The sequence below is a fragment of the Manacus candei genome, unplaced genomic scaffold, assembly GCF_025592945.1.
Source record: "Manacus candei isolate 608988 ecotype Guabito, Panama unplaced genomic scaffold, ASM2559294v1 h1tg000160l, whole genome shotgun sequence".
Lineage (NCBI taxonomy): Eukaryota > Metazoa > Chordata > Aves > Passeriformes > Pipridae > Manacus > Manacus candei.
This window is the reverse complement of record NW_026138208.1, coordinates 801,380-828,895: the sequence shown is the minus strand read 5'-3', so window position 1 is coordinate 828,895 and position 27,516 is coordinate 801,380. Positions and strand designations below refer to the sequence as shown.

Below are 27,516 nucleotides of genomic sequence, written 5' to 3'. Positions count from 1 at the left end.
TTTTTTCAGTGTATAGTAATTTTGCAGCTGGCTAAGGCTTACATTAAAGATTGAGCTTAAATTATTAAATGATATTTTGTGCAACAGTAATTTCCATGAGAGGATATTTTTCATGTTATTTGCTAGGAAGCTTTAGACTCCAAAAGAACACTTTTGGCAAAGTATAGGGAAATATTTGAAAAGCATAAGCTGCAATTATGAACATGTGCTACTAAAAACCTGTCAGGCACTTGGCTCAACCGAACAAGCTTATAAAATAATATGACCATGCTCTGATCCTGGCTCTTGAAAGTGGACACCATAGTTAAGGAGTTACTTGGTCACTTCTGTTTAAAATCTGGGTGCTTTGAAGAATATGTTACATACTTTTTAAAGTGGAAAATGTAGTTACAGATAAAAAGTTGAAATGCAAAGAGAGGTTATTTCAATGGGAGTGAGCAGCAGCAAGTGGGTCCAGCCTGTGGGTCAGGGGTGCTGTTCCCAGATCCACCTGAAGCCTACTGATGGAAGTGTACAGGCAAGGTTCTGTTGGAAGGTGAGAGCAAAACAGCCATTCAAGCTGTGCTTCAGGGCTACAAAAGAGATGTTGGGGTGAAGAAGTTTGTTTGGCCTAGAAGTTCTAGGTAGGCACGGAGAAAGATTTCTGCTTTTTTCGGCACTGTGGCAAACACTGAGCAGCTCATGGTGCCATTCACAGTTGACCATTTCCATCCTGAAACCTGCCACTGAAACTCAGTGTTAAGAAGCAAACAGTGTTTTAAGACATAGACAGAAATGGGTATATGACAGATCTGCGGTTCACTCACCGTGAACCATTGACTTACCATGACTTTGTCATGGAAGTCAGTGGTGGAACTTAAATCTCCTGAGCTGCTGACTGAATCATAGGGTTGTTCCTTCTCCTTCTGTCTGTATGAGTCCTGCATCTCTGGATTCCTAGTTCCCGATTTATCTGTGGTACAAGGGGAGTCCTCAGAAGAGCAGTTGGTAAAGCAGTCACTAGTGAGTGTTCCTGTGAGCTTATTCCGTGAAGTCTAGGACATATAAGAACCATGTTTGTATGCAGAAGGAGTGATTGGCAAAAAAATGGAAAATTGCTATAACTTCTGTGACTGGATGGCCTAACCATGTGAAATTAGAGCTTGAAAACCCCAAGTATGAGCATTAAAATATCTGCTACTAAAAATCAAGTGTATCCTGAAGAGATTTCTGCCTATGTTGGCATTTTCTCTCTAAAGAATGATAGATATGACAGAGAAATTATGTCTTGCTTCCCAAATGTTTCCATTTGAGAAATGTGAAATAACTATTCCAAGCAAAAATTTTATAGTTTGAAAACAGGAAAAAACAAGAGGGTCCATCTGGCCTTGACTATTGGGGCTATCTCATATCTGGAAATTCCTTGCAAACTACATAAACAGCAGCTTGCCACATTTGGGAAGATAAGACAGTCAAAGAGGGCAAAGAAACAAAGAACTATTTTTTCTTCTTGCCAACAGAGGAAATATCTTTGCCTAGTGAGCATAAGATGCGTTTCGTGCTTCCTTATTTTCCTCACTCAATGCAGTTAAAGTCATGAATTAATCTTTGCTTTGCTTTTATTACATGAAAATTCTTCCAAACATATATACAAAATTGTGTGATGTATTTTTTAACATATAGCTGGCACAGGATATACATGCCTCTATCATTATTGCATTGAAATAAAGGGAGTTTGCCAGCACTCGCAACACATACCACTTTTCATTTAAAATTCTGAATCTTTAACTTCCTTTCAAACTGCTATTTTATATAGTATTTATACTATAGTTTTAAGCTATCATACCTTCACATAGTGCATTAAGAAATTTCCAAACAACAGAAAAAGAAGAATTGGAGGTCTGTGCACCATCCTGAGAATTTTCATAACCATAGAAGTCATAGAATGAGGTGAGCATGAATATGATTGGTTAAATTAAATCTCCTCCACTCTATGGCATCTAACTGGACTATTATAAATACTACAGTAGGGTCTGGAAAATTCACAAAAGCTTATATGGACAACTTTGCCTTCATTTGGTTTTATGTCACATCTAAATTCTATAAGCCTATTTTATTCGTTTTCTGGCTATAGAGACAGTGGAGATTCGAGAACTTGATTTGATAACTATGGGGTTTTAGTGATCTTTGCATCAGACTCTTCATGTCCAACCCCTTTCTTTCCCTGTTTTAGAATCAGTGTGATTTTAGTACATTATGACAATTTCTTCAGTGTTTTACAAAACCTACCTTTATTACTGCTTCCAAAGTCCAGTTCTCTGTAATTCTATCCATCCACCCCCATACCTGAAGTATGAGTACTGTCAACTTATAGGTCATCAAAATATATAGTCCTATTAAAAATCACTAGTTGTGCAGCGGGAGGTGTAAATGCAGCAACATGGGTAATTTCTGTGTAGAAGGTTAGTAATTCCATTGTAAAATATATTCTTCTTTCACATGCCTTTTACAAATTACAATAACAATTTCTTCCTGCCCTTTGGTGTTGTCTAAGAGGGACAAAGAATGGTTGGGAATCCCGCCGTTAAAATAATTTTGTAGCCTTTCCCCCCTCCTTCTCTGATAGCAAATCTTCTAAAAAGCATGTGAACCTGAAAGTGAAGGTTTTTCTGAGTAAGAAAAAAAGCGTGGTTATCTTGAAAAAATATAGTGAAGCTTACTCTCTCAGTTTCTGAGCCTAATCTCATTTATCTTCATTTTCCAAACACCACTTTTCAATTGAGTTAGGAGCAATGTGTTATGTATATTTTTCCTTTTTGATAATCAAAGAAATATTGACCTATTTTGAAAATACTTCTTCCTCTCACTACTTATAGCTTTCATTACTTCATTTCTTGTTATTTTTATGTACAAGAACTATTCAGAAACTTGAGCAGAATGTAATCTTAACTGAAGAGAACTGGACGTGCACCTCCAATATACCAGGTGACTTCAGTTGGCACAGTTAAGGTCTATACCTGCCTCTTTGTAAGACATTACCCAAGCAGAAGTCAGCTAATGGACCTTAAATTAGTGTGAGTAGTCTGCAAAGATATGGAATATCATTACATGAATCTAGTGTCCTTGAAGTCAGCAGAAAAATATTGCATCAGTTTCAGCAGTAAAAAAAGGTTATAACCAGCTTATTCTACATCTAGATTTCTTGGTTTCTTTTACCCCTGTAATTGAGCAGTGCTCTGTTCTCCTAGTATAGTTTGGTATACAGGTTTAATATAAAAGTAGGTTTTTAATGAAATTAAAAGACAGATTTCTTGGTGTAACACCTGCAATATTAAGTTCTACTTGGAGTGTGACTAGGGGTGTACCTGTGAAAATCCTTTGATTCTAGGAAATATAATTGTCTTCCTGTAAAATAATGAAAAAAAAAATATAAAAAGGAAGAAAAATGAAAAATAAATGCTTTCTGTGCTGTCAAAATAGCTGTTATGCTAGGCTGGCTAATAATGTAATGTGGATGGATGGCTCTGTAGTGTTTTGACTATTTCTTCATCAATCTGATCAGAGCCCAGGTGACAGCAGCAAGGTCGTACCTTCTAATTCCCCAGTAAATGACCTGTGTCTGTCTGTCTTTAATCAGATATTTCCCTTCATCATTCAGATCACTTGGAAGTTGCTGTGGGAAGGCATGTGCACACTCCTTTTGTCCAGTCAGTGCTTCATACAGGGACAACCTGTGTGGGGGAGAAGGGGGTTAAAATCAATTGTCCTGCAGAACATAATCACCTTTCAGTGGAAAATCCATTGCAGTGTTTATGCCAAACCAATAGTGATAGGAACAAACCAGCCTTTTATACAGGCTTTCTGCTGGTGCCCTTTGCAGAAAAAAAATGACTGCTGCTACTTTAAGTCATGGGAGCTCACGTTTGCTGTGACAGCTTTCCAATTGTTAAATAAACTCTGACCATGAGCAGCTGTCAGACAGATATTACAGACTTCAGTTAAAAGGAGCACCAGCCAAGCATTTCAGTGCCTGAAGGCTCCTAGTTAATTTTTTTTTAAAGACTCACAATTAAACAAACAAACCAACAAACAATTAAAAAAATGCAATAAGATAATGTGTTTCCTTAACTGAAAAAAAAACAAACCCACAACTTCTATTTTATACATTCTGTGTCATTTTCCAGTGAAAGTTATAGAACCTGAGTGTGTCCATTTCTGAAAAACAGCCTGTGAGGAACGTGAAATTTCTCAAATGTACACTTTTATCTGGTGGCAAGGTAGGAAACTGAGATGCAGAAATACTGACATTATACTTTATAAATAATACTAATAATATTTAAATTCCTGTGGGAAAGCAAGAGGAATTATACTGAGCTTCCTCAATGTTGTAAAATGTCATTTTATCATTTGTTCTTTTGATAGTAATCTAACACAACCCTTCTGAAGTTATTACTTTTTACCCTCTGAACAACTTGAGATAGTTGAACATGTCCTTGCTCATTGCATGGCAGGGGTTGGACTAGATGACCTTTAAAGGTCCCTTCCAACCCAAACTATTCTATGATTCCATAATTCTATGATGATGTTGGACCCTGCTGTACAGGAAAGCAAAAAAAGGACAGTTTTCACTCCAGAAGACCTCACAAACTAAGATGAATATGCAAGAAAATAATCTTTTAATGTAAATAAACAGTCAGTATTGGAAGAAGCCTTATTATTTACATTTTAGTTACAGATGGGGAGAGAAATTGTCATTAATTCCAGTTTAGAAACTGATATTGGCTGAGGATAGAGTGAGTCAGCTCTGGAGATACCTTTTTCCATTGACTGAAGCAGAAGCCTACCTCAATCATAAATTGAAACAAATAAAGCCCGCAATAAAACAAAGACTAGTCTCATGACTAACCCCAAAAAGTAAATTGTGGGTTAACTGTGTGAAGACAGTTTTAGACAATATTTAAGAAGTATTTATTGAAAAATCAATATTTTTGCAAGTTAAAGGACCCATATTTAATTTACAAGTAATAGTACTAATAGGTAATTACTGTTTTTAAGGGTAGCTTCTTCCAAAATTTCAAATTTAGGTAACTAGATAACTAACTAATTGTTTTCAAAATTCTGGTTTCCTTTAAGTACAGAGAGGAATATATTCAGTAAAAGTACAGAGCAGTGGGAAATGGAAAAAGTCAATTTAAAAATCAATCCTCCCTGATTTTTTTCTATCGACTCCTCTTAGAAATAACACCCACAATTTTTATAACTGAAATGGATTGTAAAAAAAAAATCTCAGTGTGTTCAATTATTTATTTTATGCTTTTGAAAACACTTTTGGTTAATGGGTTTCACTTTTTCACCTTTCATATACCTCATTCTCTCACACAGAAGAATAGAAACCATTAAAAAATGGAAGATGATAGCATTTTCTTGGTTTTACTCATGCTTGTGCTTGTGAGTCAACTCTCTTCTCACATGATGGGCTAAAAACCACGGTAAACATAATGCACCATGATTTTAAACAGACTGATTTCTATGCTGAACTAAATGTTTATATAATATAGGGCTTTGTGGAGATTTGAACCAGGAAATTAATTTGTCTCAGTTTTTGGAAAGCATAGTATAGATGGGAAGATTTGGGAGTACTAAAACAATGATGGAATCAGTTGCTGTAGTCAATGAAAATATAGTTTCCATGCATGAAGGATGAATGAGGAAGGATCCTTTATTAAAAGTAGTCAACTTGCAACTCTATAATAGAGATTGTACTCTTTAAAGATATTGGTATTGGATTAACAGAAAATGTATTAATGACCATGGAAAGAAGGAGTAAAATCAGTCTTCTATCTTCTTTCTTAGTCTTCCAATTTTTCCATATTGAAGTAAAAATGGAATCTCTCTTTTTCCTGTCTTTCCTTTATTAATGAATAATCCCTTGGGTATTAGATTAAGGCTAGGAAATGGCTAAATATATTTATTTGTTCCAGGTTTCAGAGCAGAAAGCTGGCATAATGACAGGGATAATGTGAGAGATGAGTTGGAGATGGAAATTTCTGGCTAGGCAAGCTACACAACCTTCTTCTGAACATGGACCTGACTGGAATGTGTACCATGGTGTACCATGGCTCCTTCCCTGCTACAGAACATGGCATGGCACAGAAACTGTGTTGGATCCAATGCTTTTCCAGAGAGTTGGGTTTGCTGGGCACAGAGAGTAGAGGATGCACAGGAGCAAATCACCTGTTCCCTGGTGACAGCAACCAGGAGCAGATGTGCCTTCCCAAAATAAGTCATGCCCACTGTTGTCTGTCTCACTGTTGCTTCCTTGAAGTGCCTGGAGAAGGGCTACAGGCCGAAAAGTTTAGTCAGGTTTCTAAACCTGCTCCCAATTGGCTGCTTTTCTCTGCTTGTGCTGTCTGTTGGGAGAGGGACCTTGAGACCCTCAGAAGAGGCATTGCTGGGAGCGAGCTGCAGGTCAGGTTGGTTGTCCTGGCAGGCAACATACCAGCTCTGTTGAGGAGATCTTTGCCCCAACTTGGCTACATAGATATGATAGCACACTTGGTTTCCAGCTGACTTAGCGTGGTGGGCACTGCAGAAAACTGTATCAGAAGATTCGGGTCATCAAGTCTGGGTAGAGGATCTATTGAAAAAACCCTCAAAGACAAACTTTTTATGTTTTGTTTTCAATTTTATCAACATATTCTGAATTTTTTCCCTTTCCTTGTGCTGTATAATTGTATGTGATTTCTACTTGCCAGTGATCTGATTGGATGTCTCTCTTTTCTTTTTGGTTTCTGTAGGATAAAATCATGGGTAGATAAGATGCAAGAAGATCTTGTAACACTGGCACGAACTGCAAGCGGAGTGGAACAACTTGCTAAGGTAAGAAGACACACCTCAGACTGTAGTAACTAGGAAGTGAAGTGAAGGATGTGAATCATCTGGGCATTATGATCATTTCATTGCAACATAGTAAAATGATTTTGGGGAATTAAACTCTACAGTGCTTACTGAGAGAAAAATGAATAACAGACATCCATCTATTCACTTGCTCATAGATAATATTTAATCAGCTCTGCAATATCAGACATCAGGCTTACCATTGTTGCAACACTTCCACCTGAAGCAAGGGCTTTTATGTTCTGTGTTTGTCAAATACGGTATCCAGGAAGCAACCATTCACAGCAGTGGAGAATTCTGCTGTCTATTAACAAGGCAGCCTATTTTTCTGACACATATTTCGTGAAATGGGACAGCTTCTGGTTAGCAGAAACATAGATGAGAATGAAAACTACTTTTGTTCACCTCTTTGAATTTAACAAAAAGTTTGGTTTAGGGAAGAATTTATAAATCTTTCATTGAGAAGATTTTTTTTGCACTATGTTCTATTTATAGAAGGCAACAACATCTGACACTGCAGAAAAGTATAGTCACAATCCAGAAAATGTAAGGATTACTCTGCCTATACAACTTTGTGTGTATACATCATGATCTAGTACTCAGCCATATGACTATACAATTCCCTCTCCGTATCCCTGCACAAGTGCCGTGTCTACTTCTGTGAGCTGATGGATATCTGAGTTGATGCGAGACTGTATAATGAAGGGAAATTTTGCTGTTACATCAAGAAAATAAGTTATTGTCAGCCAACAGAATCTCCTGGTGGTAGAGAACTGAACACGAAGCCTTGAGATTTGGTTTCCAAAAGTCAGTCTTCCCAAATGATCCCTGAAATGGGTAGTAGCTGTGTTTCAAAACCTTTAAGAAGCACAGAGAAGAATCAAGTGTAAAGTTTCTCAAATTTAATAGAATTCCTTTGACTTAATGACTATTTTCCCACATGTTTTTTGTGAATCCTGACCCAGAAGGACATTTTATCTTTACTGACTGTCATGGTTTGAGAGCCCCAAAATCCAATTCCCTAGTCCAAGCCCCCTCCCACATCTCAACCCAAGTGTGAGATGGTTTCCAAACACCACACGAGACATAAATGGGGAAAAGGGAATATATTACAATGTACAAAATAAATACTACAATACATTATATACAATCTTAATTATCTCTACCATGACATAATTATTTACAATGGATCAAATCTCTTCTCCCCTCCAAATAAAAGTCCAGGGGGGAAGAAGGAAAAAGATCCCTTTCCTCTCTCAGAGCAGCAATGTCACATAGGCAGCAGGTTCTCTTCTTCTATGCAGCAGCTGTAACTGGATTGTTGTAGCTGGATCTCTTTTCAATACACACAAGGGGGTCTCCTTTCATCCCTCCAAATGAAGGTCTCACCCATGGACTGCCAGCAGGGACAAAACTCGCTTCACCATGGGCATATCACGAAGTGCAGGGGTATCTTCGTGAAAGTCCCTTCCTCAGGGGATTTACCTCTGAGTCAGAACATCTCGGGCAGCTTTCAGTTGAAAGTCTTTGCCTCAAGAGTTCTATCAGAGCTCCTGTGCTCTGTCTCAAGCAGCGGGGGGGCCAAGGTCACCCTCTCCACATTCCTTTGGCCATCCTGGTCAAGCTTTCCAGTACGCTTTGAGCTTTTCAGCTCCTCTGCAGTGCATGTTGCACTTCACTCCTCCCTTCTAGGAGCTGAGAGGTCTCCAAGGAGTTTGGGGTCTTTTGGTTTCAGTTTCTTACCCCAACTCTGTCTCTGTCTGTAGAGCTTAGTCTGCTCTCTTTGCTGCTGGTTCTCGTCTCTCAGACAACTCTGTGTCTCTCTTGCTCAGCTGCAATGCCTCTGCTGTTAAAACAGTCTTATAATGGAGACTGCTGGTCAAACCTAATAATCTGTAGTGCTACCAGCTTACGTGCAGTGACGTTCATGTGGATAAAAACAAAAAACATGTGTGTGAATACTGTAGGTAAGTTTCTTTTTGAAAGCCAGAATTTATAATGCACTTCAGGCAAATAATGTTGTCTCAGAGGATATTCACAAGATGGTTGATATGTGTTTGTAATCCTAGGATTTAAAGCATGAAAGGGGAATGTTTCCGTGTAAAATATGTCTCTATATCAAAGCCATTTGTTTGACCTAAGTTGCATGATGTCTTTCTCTAGCCACAAGGTTTTAATTAGCTCTCTTGCCTGCAAGGAAGAATGCAAAGCCCTGAGAGGTGAGCTGTGCAGTCTCTCCCACTTTTCTTTTGTTTACAGGCTGTTGTCACTTTCCCATTTTTTAATGACATCCTTTTTTTTCTGCTCACTGCCTATTAAAATTTAGTCAGATCTCTCCTGAAACAAACCCTAATCTTGGAGATATGAAGACTACAATACATGAAAAACATCATGCCTGCATGCTTGTCACTTTAATTCACAGAACTTGCCTTCAGTTGCTCAAGCTTTAAAAATACTTACAGCCAGATTGAATTTTCAGCTTTTTTTCTGATTCATTTCTTCTTCCAACTCTAGAATTGTTTGGGCCAAGCCTATAGTCTTCATATAAACTTAAAAAAAGAAATACATTTGTTCGGCTGTTCTGCCCCTCCTCCCTCCAAAACCGGAATGATTAATACAAAAAGAAGGAACAGAGTGCTCCTATTGTAAAATAGTAAACATGACTTTCTGTCAACAGCTGTAATAATTAGATAGACTTTTGGGGGGAGAAATGTCTTTCCTTGTTCTAGGGAAAATTAATTTCAATTTGGCCAAGTGTGAGGTTAAAGCTCTTGGCAAGGACGTGTAACCATTTCACAGCCTGGTCAACCTCTCCCTGGACTCAGGGAAAGAATTCCCACTGATTCAGCTGAAGTTACAATCTGTATCTCTGTATCTGCTTCGTGCAATTGAGTCTTCTATGAAGATCTCTAAAATGACCAAGATAACTCTCGAAGTAGAACAATTAATACATTATCAACTGGTGTGAATTCTTCATAAATCAAGCAGGGCTTTTTCAATTAGCTGCTCTGCTATGCAGGTTCATGGTGCTCCCATGACTTACAGGAAGTCTCTTTGGGTTCATCGGTGCTGTTTATGCCTCTATGTGCATTAATGTCTGGGGTCTTTGTGCTGCAGGGAATTATACTACACAATGGTCTCTTCTGGAGAACTGTAAAATATTTTTTTCTGACCATGATAGAGAGGGATAGGAGCACTGCCTGAATTCCCAGTAATTTAATTTTAGACTGAGAGAGATTTTGACCAGAGACAATGTAAAACTTCCTATGTAATTACAAAGGAATAAAAAAATTAAAATCTGGATGACCATTAAACTTAGGTGAGAAATATGTTAAGTAAATAGCTGCCCTGTTGAGATCAGTACCTATATAAAAGTCTAATTTATTCTGCACTGTGGATATAGATAACTAGGGAAAACATTATTAGTATTTAAGGTGTTTGCATTCAACATGTACTAAATTTCATGGAATCACGTTTAAGGAGAAGAATCTCCTCAGAAAATAATTCCTTTTTCTTTGGTCATTGACAACCTTCTTGCAGTGACTTGGAATCACAGTCTTGTCCTAGTGACTAACCACTCTTTCTCTTGCTTTTGCATTTATAATACAACCATTTTAAACCATTGCAACTCTCATTAATCACAACTTTTGAAAATATCTCTATAGCAAGGATACAAAATAATATATTAATGGATATTCCACATAATGCTTAAAAAGAGAAGAAGTTTATTTAGTGAATTACTTCAATGATTCTGTCTCTGAATATATGAATATGCTTATGCCAATGGACATTTTGCACACCTTTTGTCTTGTTAGGAGTGATGACAGCAATATAATGCCTATAGTAAGCAAAACTGTAAAAAAAAATTGGATAGCATTAAATTAAATTTATTTAAATGAGGCTAGTAGCCTTAACCAGGTAAACCAGTATATCTAGAGTAGAAGAGACAGACAAAATGGAGGTGTGTAGGAGATGGAGAGGCAGGTGAGAGCTGAAGATTATTATGGTGTGCAAAAAACCCATAATCTTTAATTTACAGATGTACTCACTAGTTGATATTTGCCATACAGAGACAATCCTGATCCAGCCAAGAATTGAGCTTTGATTTTCATGTTTCTGTTTAGACCTTTAGCTCCAGAACATTCATGAATTAGTTGTGGTAAATTATTACTTTGGTGGTATGAATCAACACTACTACTAGTAACATCTAACTGTGAGTTCCATGATCGTGTTTAAAGTGTAGTTCCTCCTTATGTCCTTCAAGTCTTATTTATACCATCTGGGAATGGTCTCAAAATAGTCTTCCAAAAATAATTTTAAAGGACATTTTTAAATCTTACTTTTTTGGACATTGCTAGGAGTTTAGGTGAGATCTGGGAGAACTCCAACTTGGACTTAGTACCAATGTAGTATGCCTATTATAGTAATGTGAAGATTGCTTCAACAAGGCAGGAAGTCAGGATTTAAGATGCCAAAATACTCAGCTGGTTGAAAACTGGCAGAGCTCCACTGACTGCAGTGGATTATGCTAATTTACATTTGTGAAGAATCTTGCCTAACAATATTTAATTTACAAGTCAAGCAGGTAAAAAGTACTTTGAAAAAAATACAAGCAGATTTTCACACAAGAAACAGAGGCTATATCTTGACAATATTGCTGCTGTAGTTCCTTATTTGAGTAGGGCACTGTTGGGTCTTTTCTATGATTTAAATTTTATTTTTTTCCCCTATAAGAGCAAAGGAAATGTTTGTAAGGAAGTATTGTATGTATATACATCTTGAGACCTGAAAATAGGAAAACAGGATGCACAGGAAAATCTTTGAAAAAGAGCTACAAGAGCTTCAGTGTGCTTCTTTAAGTGTCTCTCACCGAAGCACAGCTTAGTGTATTCCCTCTAGTGTTACAAGTCTGGTGTTTAAAAACAAACAAAACTAAAGAAAAACAAAAACAATGTAGGCACGTAACTGTCATTTCAACTTAAAAAGGTTCATGTAACTTTATCTTACTCATGAACTCTCTAAGCAGTCAGGCGTTATGAAGCTGCTCTGGTGTGAATGATACAGGCTTTCTACAGAGCAAATAGACTGTTAGAAAAAAAGTAAGAAGGAATAGACAGCAGCTTAATAGAATTTTAAAATATATGTAGCAAAATAAATATCAAAGTTGTATCTGATCTGTCTTTTAAAAGACAAAAAATTGTACAAAGGTCAAAGTGACTTTTTTTACCTAAAAACAGATACCTCAGCATACAGGAAAAAAAAAAAAAAAAAAAAGAGGTGAAGAGCCTACTGAACTACAGAATTAAGTAAATATGCAGTACCATTTTGATGAAAGTATGCTCAACTTCCATTTTTACATAGATGGTTCACAGCGAAGACTCATGACTAAGGTAATTGACAGCTCTTTTAATCTAATAAACTACAGCGAGTATGCTTCTGAATTCCAGCTCCCAAAATACCTCTAGGGACAGGAGAGAGAAGGAAGGGAACCCTGCAGTACCCAGAAAGGAAGACCTCGGAGTAGAGAACATGCCTTATAGCAATTCACAAGCTTGTCTGTTCCAAACTGATTGAAGAGAATCCTCTTTTACAGGAACACTGCATTAAAAAATGTGGGTCTCTGTTAAGAGCTTTGACGTGACAAACACACTGGAGTTTCACTGTGGCTGTTACAGCAAAAAAATGCTGTCTTGTGCTGTGTAACCTTTTCAAGCAACGGCATAATTGAATTGAATGAGTTCCAAGGAACTCTACTCTCTGAATCTGTTTGCTTTTTGATACATGGCTGGAAAAACAATTCATGCATGATGTTCATAAGGCATGCTGTTATTACAGTCCCAGGAGCTGTAGAGTGAACCCATATAGACTGACTTGGCCTTTAAATTATATTTGTACTGAGATAGAAATACTATTTCTTCTTCCAAAATATAAAGAGAGCTACATGTGGATATATGATACATACTAATGAGTGCCATTCAAAAAACGCATCCACCAGCAACTGTTAGAAGATTTCTATTTATTTTGTCTTTTGAATGTTGTTTTGTAATTACTAACTCTTCCTTACCGAACAACCCAGCCGAGGTTCTGAAGGAGCACATTTCATCCACCGCTCAGTGCGAGGTCTGTGTGCCTGATGCACAGATGGTGCAAGTCTGCTGGAGCACTCACACTGGCAGCAGCTTCCCAGGCCACGCTTTTAGCTTTCCAGGTCTTGGATCAGTTTCTAGAGTTTAACTGAGATGAGTGACTTTTAAGAGAGACTGGTCTCTGATGTGACCTGTCCTGGAGCAGGCTTGTTCAGGAAAGCTTCCTTCTGCCAGAAGGAATTGTAACCCAGAGTAAGTTTCTGTTGTTGGACTCTACAGATTTCAGGTAAGCTCTGTGTTCTAGAAGATCTACAGGCAGAGGCATGCCACTAACTTAGACCTATAGGAGCTGTCATATAGTGCTTGTCTTGTTCTCTTCTTTATCTCTGTAGAGGTCTGTGCAAAGGGAGATTTTAACAGCTTACTTGAACTTCATTTAAAATTTGTATGTGAAGGATTTTCCCTATTTTCATAGGTGCTTGCAGTTCCTGCTTAAGAAGGTGGTTTGGCAGGCAACTTAGCTGTAAACATTTTCATTATGTTTCTCAGTGAATGGCATGATAATTATGTGGCTCTTTCTTTACAATCATAAAGTAAATGGGATGAATTAGTGAAGACTATAGGAATTTGAAATTATTTATTGAAAACATCAAACAAATCCATGGATTTAAAATTTCTATTTATTTTTACCGTCTTTATTAATAATTTATTTATTTTAAAATACTGCATGTATCAAGTTGGATTCAGTTTGTATATGCTTTAGCCAAAGGCAAAGAATTTTGTACCTCATGCTATTTTCTGATGAACTACCAGATGGGCCTAGGGGATATGTGGACACATTCCAAAATATGCTACACTCACCCTTGTTAAGGTTGAAGTAATGGAGACTTTTATGATTAAGAAAAATATAAAGAAGAATTGTGAGAGTTAGATTTTTTTTTAAGACAGTTTGATTTTAAGAATAGCAACCAAAATAAATATATTCAGTTTCCATTTCTCTGGAAGTCTTGTCTGTGGACTTTGTAAGTCTGAATTTCATTTGACTATTCTGATTGTGAAAGATTCTGAGGACCTTGGACTTTAAGATGTCTGACATATAAAATAATAGTATTGGTCTCCAGTCTCCATCCTTCTTCATCTCTGAAAATGGAAAATATAATTAATACCACAACACTTGTAGGCAGAACTGGTGTAATTCTAAATCTGTGTGCTAGGCGTACTCTCCAGTGCTCTAAGAAATGAAAGCAAATGTTTAAATGAGCTAAATATGGGAATTAAGGAAACTTTCATATTCATTGAAATTGTGCCAGTCAGTGAGGTAGGGATTACTTTTTGCATGGAATTATGAAGGGGTTGGTACATGAAACACGGTCATTTCAGGTATTTATTGAAGAGTCAGAGTCCACTTACCAGAATTAAAATAATGTATGAGAGGAGTTAGCCTGGTTAGAGACTCCCAAAATCATTAACTGTTTTTTTAACAATAAGTATTTATAAAGGTATGTCCCATTTGTGTTATACCACTGCCGCTGCTATGATTTGCATGCAACTAAATACCAAAGCTGCAGGCATTAAAAATAGAATTTTTCAAACTAGATTCTTTTGCGTTTACACATTGCTGACCAATGTCGAGATATTAGAAAAATGAAATCACTTTTAAAAATGCAGGCTGGGAAGTTTGAAGACATATCTTCAAGTTTTCTTTGTAATCCAAGTGAAAATGAGCAGATTGTCAAGACAGAGGGAGCCTTATTTCTTAATTGCAGATGCTACTCTCCCTCTACTCCCTTAGCAATAAACTGGCATTTTGAAGAATTCCTTCATCCAGCAGGCAAAACCAGCTGCAAGTCACTAAGAATAGGTGGCTGCATTAACAAAGCTTGCTTAAGCTCAAGGGAAGAGATGGCCTAATATTACCATAGTTTTAATTACTATTTGATGATCTGGATAATCTTTTATCAAAGCACTGTTCTTGATTAATTTATAATTTTCCATTGGCTTTAACAAGAATAAATTCTGTCTTGTTGGTGCTTTTGTTCAGATTGTTTTCGTAGAAGCTGAGAGCAAATTAAACATTTTCCTCAGAAAAAAATTCACACACCACAACCAACAAAAATCTGCACATTAGAGCTAATCAGTTTCCAAGTCCTGTGATTAGTTAAATACCAAAAAAACTTTTCTATTTCCCTGAGATTTAAAATTACCTTTGAGAAGAGAGTCAAAAGGTGTTAAATTTCATTAATAGCAGCTAAGGCAGGACAAAATTCTGGATGAATAAGTGAGTTTGAGAAACTACATAAGTCCCCATCTCCAAATATACCAGAATTGCAGAAGAAATGTGAAAAACTTTCTTCCTATTGTTCTTCTGTTACAAGAAAGATCCACTTGCATTCATCATGAACTGGTATTTCTGGATTCTTACCCAGTCTCAGCTAAAAGCCTGAGCTAAAACTGCTGTGAAACCAATAAATGATGTTATTTAATACTGTATTAATATCACTAGGAAGCAAAATTAGGTGCCTAAAAGTACATTTTTCTTAACAAAAGATGTTTGTACAGTAGCAGAGGCACAAAGCTGAACTTCTTGTTTTAAGAAGGTTTAAATACAAAGTGACAATTACAAAAATTACTTCTTAATTTGAAAGTCCTCTGGACTACTCTGGTAATTATCAACAGTCAAAAGTGGATGATGATTCTTACAAAGTGTGTCTGATTATCTGTTTCCTTTTAGTAGGCACCTAAGTGAGCCAATTGACTCAGGCACTACTTAGACTCTCTCTGATGTTAACTGAGGTATAAGTGTTCCCAGCATCTTGCAGAATTCAGTCTGAGCATTTCACTTAAGACTGAACTGATAATTTTTTTTTCTAATATGCATGTCACTACTATGATATGTCATGGTTTTCAACACTTCAGCTGCCCTGTCACTTGTCATCCCAGACCTTTACAGGAGTCAGTGATCAGGCAAGTGATTCTGAAAAGCCACAGCTACAATAAACTGTTGGGGTGGTTTTTATCTCTGTGTTGTTGCCATGAATTTCAAGAATGAAGGCATCTGTGGGTTGCTAGGGAGCAGCTGTAATCTTATTTATACATTATATGGAGCAGAGAGTAAGACATATAAAATACTCAGACAGATTTCTTTGAACATAGAGAATGCTCCTTGGGAAGGAGCATTTTTCAATGTGTTTCACAATGAATTACTTCTGATTCAAAGAAAAAAAATGTCTTGTAGGAAAGAAAAACTCACTGGCGTGTTTTAGAAATGGGAAATATTAATATAATTTAGGAAATAGGATATACTAGTAAGAAGATACAGTTTTCTTACTCTGTGCAGATTGTATAGTTGTTTGTGACTACTAAAAATTGGAGTTAAAGGAGAATATCTACAGCAATAACAATAATTCACATGAATTGGAGTGGTTATTTCTGTTTTCCAACTTTTTCTGCTCCCAAGATCTCATTATATGCTTGGATGTCTGTTCTGTGTGTTCTCTGCTTTTCTCTCATAAGCGAGATCATGACATGCAACTTCATGGCCTTGATAAAAAAAAAAAAAAGTAAATATGTGGGTGGTAGTAGTTGATATTTTGTTTGCTAAACAATGTTATTAAAACTAAAACTGTGATTCTGTAAAACACTGGGTATTGTTAATAAAACTTTAATTTCATAGATAGCTTTTCTTTTTGTTTTCAATTTTAGCATTACCCAAAATTTCTGTAAGAAATGGACTTTTTATTTTCCCCCTAAGCTAGCTGTTTCCTTTCTCTTCAAGATGAAAAGCTAAATTTTTGGGGGGATAAGTCTGTATGATTTTTTTGGTAGGCAGAGGGAGAACAAAGAGCAGTGAATGAGCTCAGAGCTGACTGACATACTGGGCCAAGTTGAAGTTGATATATAAATTGGAAAAAACTCTTAACTTATCGCATTAGCTATTTTTTATTATTATTTTATATGCTGATACGGTTAATTAGACAAGGATTTTACTTCAGTCAAGAGTTGTAAGGTAACTCTCTTTTGCCTAGATGTGGATCAGATAGAAATATTCTGTATATGGGAATGCGTGTTCCTTTCAGGAGCTATAGAGGTGACTTTGGTGCTTGCTCAGCCTTAGGTTTAGAAATCTCAAAGTTATGTAAACCCCCAGCTGTTAGCAAAGAGGAAGCATCCTTCTTCAATTCTTTCTGCTTTTAGCAGAGAATTACACATTGCAGAGAGACAGCTTTGACAATCAATGAACCAAACCTGGGTTTCATCCAGGACCTCCAACCAGGAGTAAAAGGAGATGGAGCCAGAGACAGGTTGGAGACAAGGCTACAGCATGGGTCCAACATCTAACCAAGGGACTGCAGAAAAGATTTAACATACATCTGAGGGGTCTGTCTGAGTGATGGGCTAACTACTGCATAGGGTCACTGAAGGGGCGCAGCGCTGGAAACAGGCACACTTATTCCATAGCCCAGGACTGGGCTGAAATGGAGCTGGTGGGCAGAGTACAGGCAGGGGTACAGGCAGAGGTTCCTGGAGAGGCAGATCATGGTCACTGAGGTCTGCTAGTGGCACAGGGTGGTAAAAAGAGACTTTTCGGAAGGACTGGGGGGAACTGACTCTCTCTAGAAGGGAGGGAGTGGGCAGGCCCTCTCTAGTGAGGAATGGGCAGGAAGGGAATAGTTTACAAAACCTTTATTTAAGTTTCACTGTGTTCAGAGGGATTTTTAAAATTTATTTATTAAGTTAATTACGTTAGTGTATAAGCTTATAAAACCTAGCTCAAGATTTCACAAGTACTTTTAGTATTTTGGTGTAGTTGTTTTCAGAAGAGATGGAGGAAGACCCACCACAAAGTTTTGGTTGATTTGGGCTTGGAAGTTCAGTAGTATCTCTGAGCATCTACCATCATGGTAGTCTCCAGCTGGTCTTGACTGGTGATAAAACATTCAGTAATAAAACATTGATTGTTGACAGAGGTGTCCCATCAACCTAGCTGAGCTAAGTGGTCTTGAAAGTAGTATTGAAATAATAAAAATATCCATACATTTACCTGGTACAGATAAGTATCACTGGAATTGTTAAGCTATTTTGTTTCTCTTTTCCAAAGCGTATATCAAGGTAGGAAAAGTAACAGTGAGTTTTGGCTAACTTTTGAAATTCTGGATTTGAACTTTTGAAGATCTTAGCTCGTATGGCTTCTACATCAGTGAAAGTATTCGGTGATGGAAAGGAGATTGGCTTGTTCATGTCCCATGTTTGGGCTCTCAACCAGGTTACAACTGCCTGAAGAAAAGGCTCCATTGTTTCTTAAACTGTGAGACTGACATTTTGAAAACAAACAAACAATCAACAGGCAAAGCAATTCTACTGCAGTTGAGAATAATTCTTTTCCTGAGTGTGATAGAGCATGAGTGCCATTTAAATAAATTTTCAATGCTAAAGCCAGCTCCAAGGCCTGACACTTTATAGCAAGAGTCATGTAATGACATCTTTCATGCTCTCTCAATTTGTACAGAACTGTTTGACTTGCCCTTGTGAGCCTTACAGGAAGCAAGGAGAATGTCTCTTTGTGAGAGATTTATAAACATGTCCTTGAAAACTGAACGGAGAGGGGCATGTTCTGCTGAGGTACTGGCAGTTTTTCTAATCTTTGCCACATTCAACTATTGTGTTGTTTCGCTTTAAATGCGACTCTCACCATCACGTTCTCTCCCCTAAAACCTTGCAGTTCATTATGTGCAATTTTAATACAGTCTTTCCTGAATAAAGAAGTACATGACTATTGACTTCAGAAAGAAAATAAAGTGGTTTTGTGTTATGACCTTACAGGTTTTACTTAGTCATGCAATGAGATTTTTATCTGCAAGGAGTGATAGGGTTTTACTGACAATTTGCAGAGCTTTTAGCAAAACATTAGTGATTAAAGTACTAAAAGTTATTTTAAATGTAAAAGCCAACAGAAACTTGCATTCACTCTGTCAAAGCAATTTAATAAATTGTATTCAAATTAGCTCTTAATAAGCCATGGTGCCCGCCAAATTGCGTTTCGAAAGATGAATGAGCACCTTTGCCAATAAGACCCTTTATGGCTATTTGAGATGAGCTTTTGCTAATTGTGTTTGACTGCTAGATGGGAGGCTTGGAGAAAGAAAGTTTTGTCCCAGTGTGCCAAATCCTGAGGTGTCTGTCATTGCCCTGTGTAGTGTTTTGCTGAACTGCTGCGGTATTACGGCGAATTAAAGGATAGTAGGCAACAAATAAGTTATGCACACACCTTTTAAATAATTAGTGAATATTTCTTAGACTGTTGCTTGGTAGTTTAGACAGGTCTCACACTCCAGGAAAACAGGAAGTGTGTGAAGTTCTGAGTAACTTCTTATGCCATTTGTTTAAAAGCTTGTGGTATGAATCTTCCATTGGCAGTAGAAGCAGGGGAGATTGGTGCTTCAAGCCCTGCCATGGGCTAAAGCAAGGAGGGGGAGAAGGAGAGTCACTGACTCAGCTCTATGTGGGATCTTGTGAAAATCTCAACAGGGTTTTCTTTGGATGGGATTGTTCTGAATTTTATTTTTTTTGAAATCATTGAGAAATAGCAGCTTGTGAAGCCAGTCTCACAGTCAGGTTTTCTTGGTGGTAGGACCCACAGTGCCTGTTTCATTTGGTGGTGATCTGCTTGTTATGTGATTCAGGCTTTTGAACTTTTTGATAGCTGGTGCTGGAGAAGAAAAATGAACATGTTTATTTTTTTCCTACAAATCTACCAAAGTGTGTACAACACTTCGATAGTCTGCAGCTTTCAAACCATTCAAGCTTGGAGATATGGGAATAACTTCCCTATAGGAAGGGGGTATGTGAAAAATTTGAGTGCTCTCAAATTGGGGTTTATAGGATCATATGTTTACTGGAAGAGCGAATTAGATTCAGGGATGAAAGTGCAAATTTTCAATCTAGGTTCTTAATCCCTTACCAGTATGGCTAAATGTAACTGTACATGGAGCACAGCACAGGAAGAACACAGAAGTGTTGGAGTGAGCCCAGGGGAGGCCACGAAGATGATTAGAGAGGCCACAAAGATGATTAGAGAGGCCACAAAGATGATCATCTAAGAGATGATCTTAGATTCCATCAAGATGATTAGATGAAACATCTATTTCCTCCTATGAGGAAATACTGAGAGAGTTAAGGTTGTTCAACCTGGAGAAGTCTCTGAGCAGACCTTATTGTGGCCTTCCAGTACCTAATATAGGAGAGTTGGAGTGGGACTTTTTAAGAGGGCATGTAGTGACAAGACAAGGGGGAACGGCTTTAAAATGACAACTGGTAGGTTTAGATTGGGACTTAGGAAGAAATTTTTTACTGTGAGGGTGGTGAGACAATGGCACAGGGTGCCCAGGGAAATTCTGGGTGCCTTATCCCTGGATGTGTTCAGGACCAGGTTCAATGGAGCTCTGAGCAACCTGGTCCTAGTGAAAGGCGTCCCTGTCCATGGCAGGCAGTTGGAACTAGATGATCATTAAGGTCCCTTCCAACCCAGGTCATTCTGGGATTAAGTCAAATAGACTATTCATACTGTCTTTCTAGCTGGTGAGGTGCAAAGTTATGGTTGTGTGGATGCAGTATGTTATCATCTTAACTTCCTCTGAAGCTGTTAGATCACAGCCTGTTAGAAGCTATATTTCACTAAGTTCTTGAAGATCAAAGAACCAGCCCTACAGCACTTGCCCTTGTATAGCTGGTCAGTGCAGTCTCCAAGTCATCTCTGTCATCCATCTGCTCCAAAGCCGCATTACTTGAGCCTGGGAATTTTTTTTTTCTTTTGGCTCTCTTGATGTTTGTTTATAATGTTGAGTGAAAAAATTAATTACTATGCAATGACATTTTTACAATGAACTACTGCTTTCTCCAAATTTTAAGATGTTTCTGTCTAATAGAAACTCTGAATGAAAAGAGTTTATACTGAACTTTTCTTAGTGCTTTCACTGTTGAGTAGCAACATAGTTCTAGCCTATTTACAAAAGCTTGTCACCATTCTTCTATATATTTAGTAAACTTTGGATGCAGGTGTAATTCAGGAAGTCACGAATGAAGTTCAAAGAATTTGGCATTACACCACTCTTCAAAAACTAAGACATGAACAGCTGGTGACACCCATAGCATTGTTCCTTGTGTGACCAGGGTGAATATTTACTGATGAAGGGAGAACCTGAGAGTTTTACCAGATTTGATGGTCATTCCAATTTAGATGTTTTTCTGAAATTTACAGTCTTGATTCAAACCATCTGGATGTATAAAACTGATTTTTACTCTTGCCTTGCCTGTAGGACTGTAGGGCTCTTTGTCACTACAGTCAATTTAACTCTAAATGGCACTGCTGACTGCAAATTTAATGTGTCTCAGAAAAAAATTAAAGACATTCTGTAGTGATCAATTGTAGGATAAAATGTCTTTATTTCCAATTTTTTTTTGAATAATTGGCTTATAGGCCACTTTAACTATTAAGATCAGTCCTAAAAGCCCCCTCAAACACAACAAACAAAATAAAAACACCAAACCAAACCCCCAAAATTACAAACCCCGAAAAAAGAGATTTTGGGGTTTTACCTGAGATAAACTTTCTATTTTGAAAATCAAGCATCTCAAAAGCATCTAAGCTTTAATCTGAATTCATTAGAAACTGTCTTCTTTTATAGTAGTTTTCTGCTCCCCATGCACTGATTTTTTAAAATGATTACTACCGTATGAGGAATTAAATCTTATTCCAGTTACTCAGTTACTGGTGGAAAAACTGTACTTCTGAAGGAAAAAAAACCAAAACCCCTACATAAGTGTTGTAAAATTCATAAGTGCTGAAAACCGATGACAGCTTACGGGACATGCCCGATTAAAATTTGCAGCTAGAACTGTAGTTGTCAGAAAAGTTTTTGTGATACTTATCAGCTACAAGCACCAGAAGGGACATATTTTGGTGAGTTTCTTTAAGGTCTCCATAGCTTTAACCCAAGAAACCTGGCAGGGCTGGTTGACTCAGTCTGGTCGGCAGTTTTTTGGCTCTTTTGCTGGATGGCAGCCAGTGCATTAGTGCTGGAACCATTCCTGCCTGTGCCTGGAATTACTCCCCGGGAGACAGCACAGCCCCCACCAGGCAGTGTTACGGAGAGGCAAAGTACTTGAGTAAACTCAGACCATCTGTTGGCTGCATAAATTAGTTTTCTCCATTTGCCCATCTAGCCATAAGGTATCCACCCTTCTTTTTTTTTCCTCCCCCAAATAATGTATTTTTTCTTTTTCCAGGTTTAGTACAATGGAGATTGGTAAATGCATTTTTTACTTCTTTTTTCTTCTTTAGTTCTTGTGGTTACATGCAATTCATTATAGTGGTTTTGTTTAACAAATCAAATTATCTCCTTCATATACACGTTCTGCTTTGGAAAACAGTTAATGGGTCCTCAGAGACAACCTTTATTCATGATAGAGAAGAAAAACATTTAGAGTTCTGTGCCCTCCTTCCAACCCCCATCTTTTTTCCCTTTTAATTTTTTCCCCATTTCCCCTTTTTGTTTTACTTTTCCCTTTGTTCCTCTTTTCTTATTTGTTCCTCTTCCTCTTTCCTCATGAATACTAACACTATCATATGAATAAATAGATAAGAAACTAAACTGATTACATTAGCATAACTTAAATGATTTGTTTCTATTGGTATTTGTTGTTCAGCATTCAAGGATGAATTAAATTCAGCAGTAACTATTTTATTTCAAATTCAGTCATATTAAAGGATTTCCATTTTACTGCTTTCTTAGCAATCCACGGGAATCAGATTCCTTGAGCATTTAGCAGTTTGATAGTTTATCACTAAAACCAGTCAGTTTTGAAGATGTATTAAATGATTTTTAGTGGCAGCTTCTTCTTCTCAGAAAAAAATGTGAAGTACTTCTTTCACAAGGCCTGTTCGGAATTTCCTAGCAGTAGCCTTCCTGAAGCTGTCTAGTAAGACAGAGGACATCTTGATGCTTCTTCTGTCAAGTCAGTTGGTTTATTTTGAATGTCTAGTGTCATTTTGATTAATTTCCATTTTTTCCTCTTGCAGATTTATAAGGATAACAAAGCGTTGTATGATGTAGAAGCAAACAACCCTCGTCAGCTAGTGGAAATTGCAGCCAGAGACATTGAAAAACTTCTAAGTAACAGGTCTAAAGCCTTAGTGGTGAGTACTAACGGGTTAAATTTTCTATGTAGTATTTTAAAAAAATCTTTATTTACTATTGAAACATGTTTTTATAGTTATTTTTACTGCCTATACTCTTAGAGGCAGTGTCAGTGTGATGTGTACAAGACATGACATGTAGAAAGATGGCTCCTGACTTCATGGTAAAAATGAACTCATTAGTTTGCTGACATAGGGCAGATGCTTATAATATTGACCGACAGATAGGAACCATGTCCAAGTAAGAAATCGAGTTATAAATAGATTGGAAAATATTCCTCTAAGTGACGCACATGAATGTTTATGACTTCAAGATCACTGTACTCTACCGTCAGTAATGATATTGGGGAAACAAGAAATAGGGTTTTATTTTCTGACTTGCTAATTTAACCTGTATTTCAATTATATGTTGGATCAGCACAGTTAATCCTGAACTATTTGTGTGAAGGCCATGCTGCATTGCGACCTTACAATTTTTTATGCTGTAAATAAGAAGTAGCTAGTTTCTTTAAAATGCTTCTGCCATCAGTCCCTTTCTCTTCTATCCTGTAAGACAGCGGACATGGGTAATTGCTTTTTATGATTCCTACTCACATCACTTTCACTCATATAAGACTTTAGAGTGCTTTTCAGAAGATACTGGCCAAACAGGAATGGGAGGATCTGGATGAAATAATAAACATGCTTGGTACAGAGTACAGCTATTAGAAATAGGTTTAAAGGATGGAACAGCAGACTGGATTTCCTTGAGCAATTACATATCCACATAGGCTTGCAGATGAGTTTGGATGTGTCATTTAAAGTGAAAGAGAAAAGAAAGAGGGATTAATTCACCTAACCGTAGACATCCACTCAGCTGGTTGTCCTAAGCTCCTTTTTTGTTCAGTGGAATAAAACAGGCACTTCTCAGTCAGGACTGACCTGACATATTCTGAGTAAGGCTTTAAACGGGATGAACTCTAGCCCAGAAGTACTTCTCTCTTTCTCAGTCGGAGAACCCTCAAATGTAAAATGTAAGTGTGTAAAGCTGGGGGAGATGAATCCCACCCAAACAGTCCTTTTATCAGTACCATTCTATGCAACTGAAGAATCAGTGTGAGTGTGAAACTACTGCTGCTATCCTGAGAACTCACCTTTTTGTAGGCGATGAGATTTTGCATAGTTCGTCATCTGTGCACACAGGAGGTACCACGGGAGGTACCTGTTGTCCTGTCTTTGGTTCTTAGCAGGAGTTCACTCTTCCAGTTGCCATCTCATCCCTAACATACAATGTACATCAGTGGTATCTGGGCAAAAACTTCTCTAATTCATTCAAATAAGTGTAAAAGAGATACGATTTTTTTGCTTGTTTTCCCATTTTACTTCAGTGGGCATGTGCTTATGTGGCAGTATGTGGACTTTCTATTATTATCACAGAATATTATAAGTCATTTGCAGACCTTTATGAATACATCAGTTTTTTTTCTCCATTTTCCCATCAACCCATGTAAGTTTGATGTTTTTAATTTATCATAGAAAAATTTTATATATTTTTCAAAACTCAAGATTAATGTAGGAACTTGTTTGTGATGATTTGATCTTAAAATTTTAAGAAAATTAAAGAATTATCTTGTGCTTATGCAAAAAAAACTTCCCCAGGACAGTTTTCCTGTGAATGTGGAAGAAGATTGCTACCTCATTTTAGGCAAGCACATGGTCACTTTTTGGAAAGGGTAACATGATTCAGTTCTCTGATGTAAAAGAGGATTAAATTAGGAGAAGAATGTTCCTTTGATCCAGTTGCTCCTAATGGTTCAGATATTTATACTGACTTTTCTATTTGTAGTTATCTCAGATATCTATCAGAACTTCCAATAACTTCTGATTTTAAACCTTCCTGCATATTATTTTTCATACACAGGAAATACTTATTATCTCCTGTGCCTGAACTGTTGCTTTCTACTAAGAGAATTTCTTCACCTTCCATATGTATTTCACTTTCTGCTTTTTTCAAGGACTATATTATTGCTGGCATTTTATGAACTCTATGTAGTGAAGCTGAATTTATCTGAAATTTCCATCTTCATAAATCTGATGGGTCACATTTTCTCTGAAATCAGGAGTGGTGTTGAATGGAACTGCTATTAATGACTGCACAGTGTGTTTTACCATTGGGACTGATATGACTCAAAGTTTTAATTGAAACCTCAATCCTGAAAAGAGTATGATGCAAGAGCACCAGACATCCTCCAGTGATGCCATGAGGAAAGTGCCAGTGAATGACATCAACAGTGTCATTGTTCAGAGACAATCATACCCCAGGGATGCCATGGTTTCCTTTAGGCATGGTGCACAATCAATCTTTGGGCAAGGTTATAATAAGCAAATATTAGTGATGACTTTTTAATAGTAAGTAATTTTCCCTTGAGCTGTAAGAGTACCTTTAAATGACAAATATCTTTTGAATTTCAAATTATTTGTGTGTTCATGCAACTTTGAGCTAAATCACTCTCTAGCTGTAACAGTAAAATTACCAGGTAAAATTATCAGGTTCTGTGCATTGCACACAAAAGACTTAAATACCATGAAAAACCTTTGTGATTTCATCTCTGGTTTATACGAGAAGAGATTATAACAAAAATCTGGACAAAGGCAACTTATCCCACAGTAAGGGAAAAAAGTCTATTTTTATTTTTCCATGTGTATGACTTTACATTTGACATAAAAGCATAAAGCATAAAAGTGATGTTTGAAACAGGTACCTAGCTGAGGAAGGAAAAAGGGGAAAGCCCTGATCTGAACTCAGAGGGCTTTCTTAGATCACTATTACTAGTAAATGTTAGCCATAAGAGAAAAAGTTAGGATGAAAAGAAAATGGAAAATTTTCTAGCAAAGTGCAGTGGAAGAACGTAGTATTAGTAGTAAGGAGGTAGACAGGCAACAGCCTTAAAGTCAAGGATGTCAAAGGCTGTCTTGCAATAGAGCCTGTTGTTCAGTGAACATTTCTTTTGTATTTTACTTTTGCTTACTATTGCATATTTACCTGGACTAACTGTACTGAACACCCACTATTTCAATATTATTAAACTCCAATATCCATACGGTCCTGCAAGGAGCAGGAGGTTGGACTCAATGATCCTTATGGGTCCCTTCAAACTCAAGGTATTCTATGATTCTACTATTTCATGGCATCATGGACCAGTTCATATTCTGTCTCTGTGTTCCTGGATAAAAGGTGGTGTACAGACTAAGCTGTGCTACCATTACAACCTGCATTCCCAGGTGTCTAATGGCAGATGGGTGGAGGTTTCATTGGAAATTAAATGCAGTAACTATTGGCAAAACTCACAAAGCTTTTCCAAGGATACCTACAAATAATATGCAGTCCATTGGGCAGTCTGGCACCCAAATTGTTCATTTTTGCTAGAGTTATCCTGTCTTGGAGTTCCTACCCCATTTATCAGTGCAATAGCTTTCTGGAGCTATGTATATCATCCTAGTAGATAATAATCTTTCAATTTAAATGGAAACTTTAGAAGATACTAATATTTATTTAATGAGTATCATTAGAAATACTAAAAAGAGTACCCAACGTTGTACTATATTTATAAAATACGGTTTGAGGAGTTACAAATATTTTTTCATTGACTACATAAAAATAAACCCATTTAAATAATTAATATATGCGATGGGCTAATAATATTTTTTTTTTATTGCTTATGTGAAATACTGTAGTGGTCTTAACATTTGCTAGGATCGAAATATTTGTTGCCATACTTTAAAATTATCAAGTTATATTTTAAAAACTCATTGTTTTGCCGAAGCACTGTTTCAGGGATTTGTTTTCTGTTTATGCATTGTGTCATGAGGAGAATGAAGTATGACTTTGTTTATATAACATATACATACAACATATTCAACATATAAAAAGTACTATTTGATCCAGTTCTGCACACCAAATTTAAGCTGCAACTTCACTCCTGTGCAGTGTGAACTCCTTAGCTGTGCAGCCCTTGGCCTCTCTCTGCCCCTCTGAGCAGCCCATTTAGGTATTGGGGAGCATCCTAAATCTTCTGCAGCAGGCAAATCTGCAGTTTTACTGCTTCTCATTTTTGATCATATATTTGAATTGAAGATAGTAAGCAAGTTTTGGATCTCTTAGGTAGCAAAAAAATTAAAGTAAAGAAAGAAAATTGTTAATAAAGAACACCTACTAACAGTCTTTGCAAACTCATTCTGAAGGAAAAGGATCAAAACATCCCGTTTCTTGCTTAGCTAAGATCCCTTCCTGCATTCCCCAATTATTTAATGTTTGGCTGCATGTTTGTGCAATAGTTTCCAAGATTAATCCTAGTTATCTTCCTATCCAAAATTAAAATATAT

The 27,516-nt window shown here is 37.1% G+C and overlaps 1 protein-coding gene across 3 annotated transcripts in view; it reads left to right on the top strand.

Moving 5' to 3' along the window:
* The first annotated feature begins 6,751 nt into the window (after nt 1-6,751).
* Nucleotides 6,752-27,516, top strand: part of CACNA2D1 (calcium voltage-gated channel auxiliary subunit alpha2delta 1) — a 330,506-nt gene continuing 309,741 nt past the window's right edge. For all 3 annotated transcript variants that reach the window (XM_051772865.1, XM_051772864.1, XM_051772863.1), the window contains exons 1-2: nt 6,752-6,858; nt 23,038-23,154. In XM_051772865.1, coding sequence (XP_051628825.1) covers nt 6,799-6,858; nt 23,038-23,154 — 177 coding nt within the window. In that variant the 5' untranslated portion in view covers nt 6,752-6,798. The remainder of the gene's footprint in view (nt 6,859-23,037; nt 23,155-27,516) is intronic.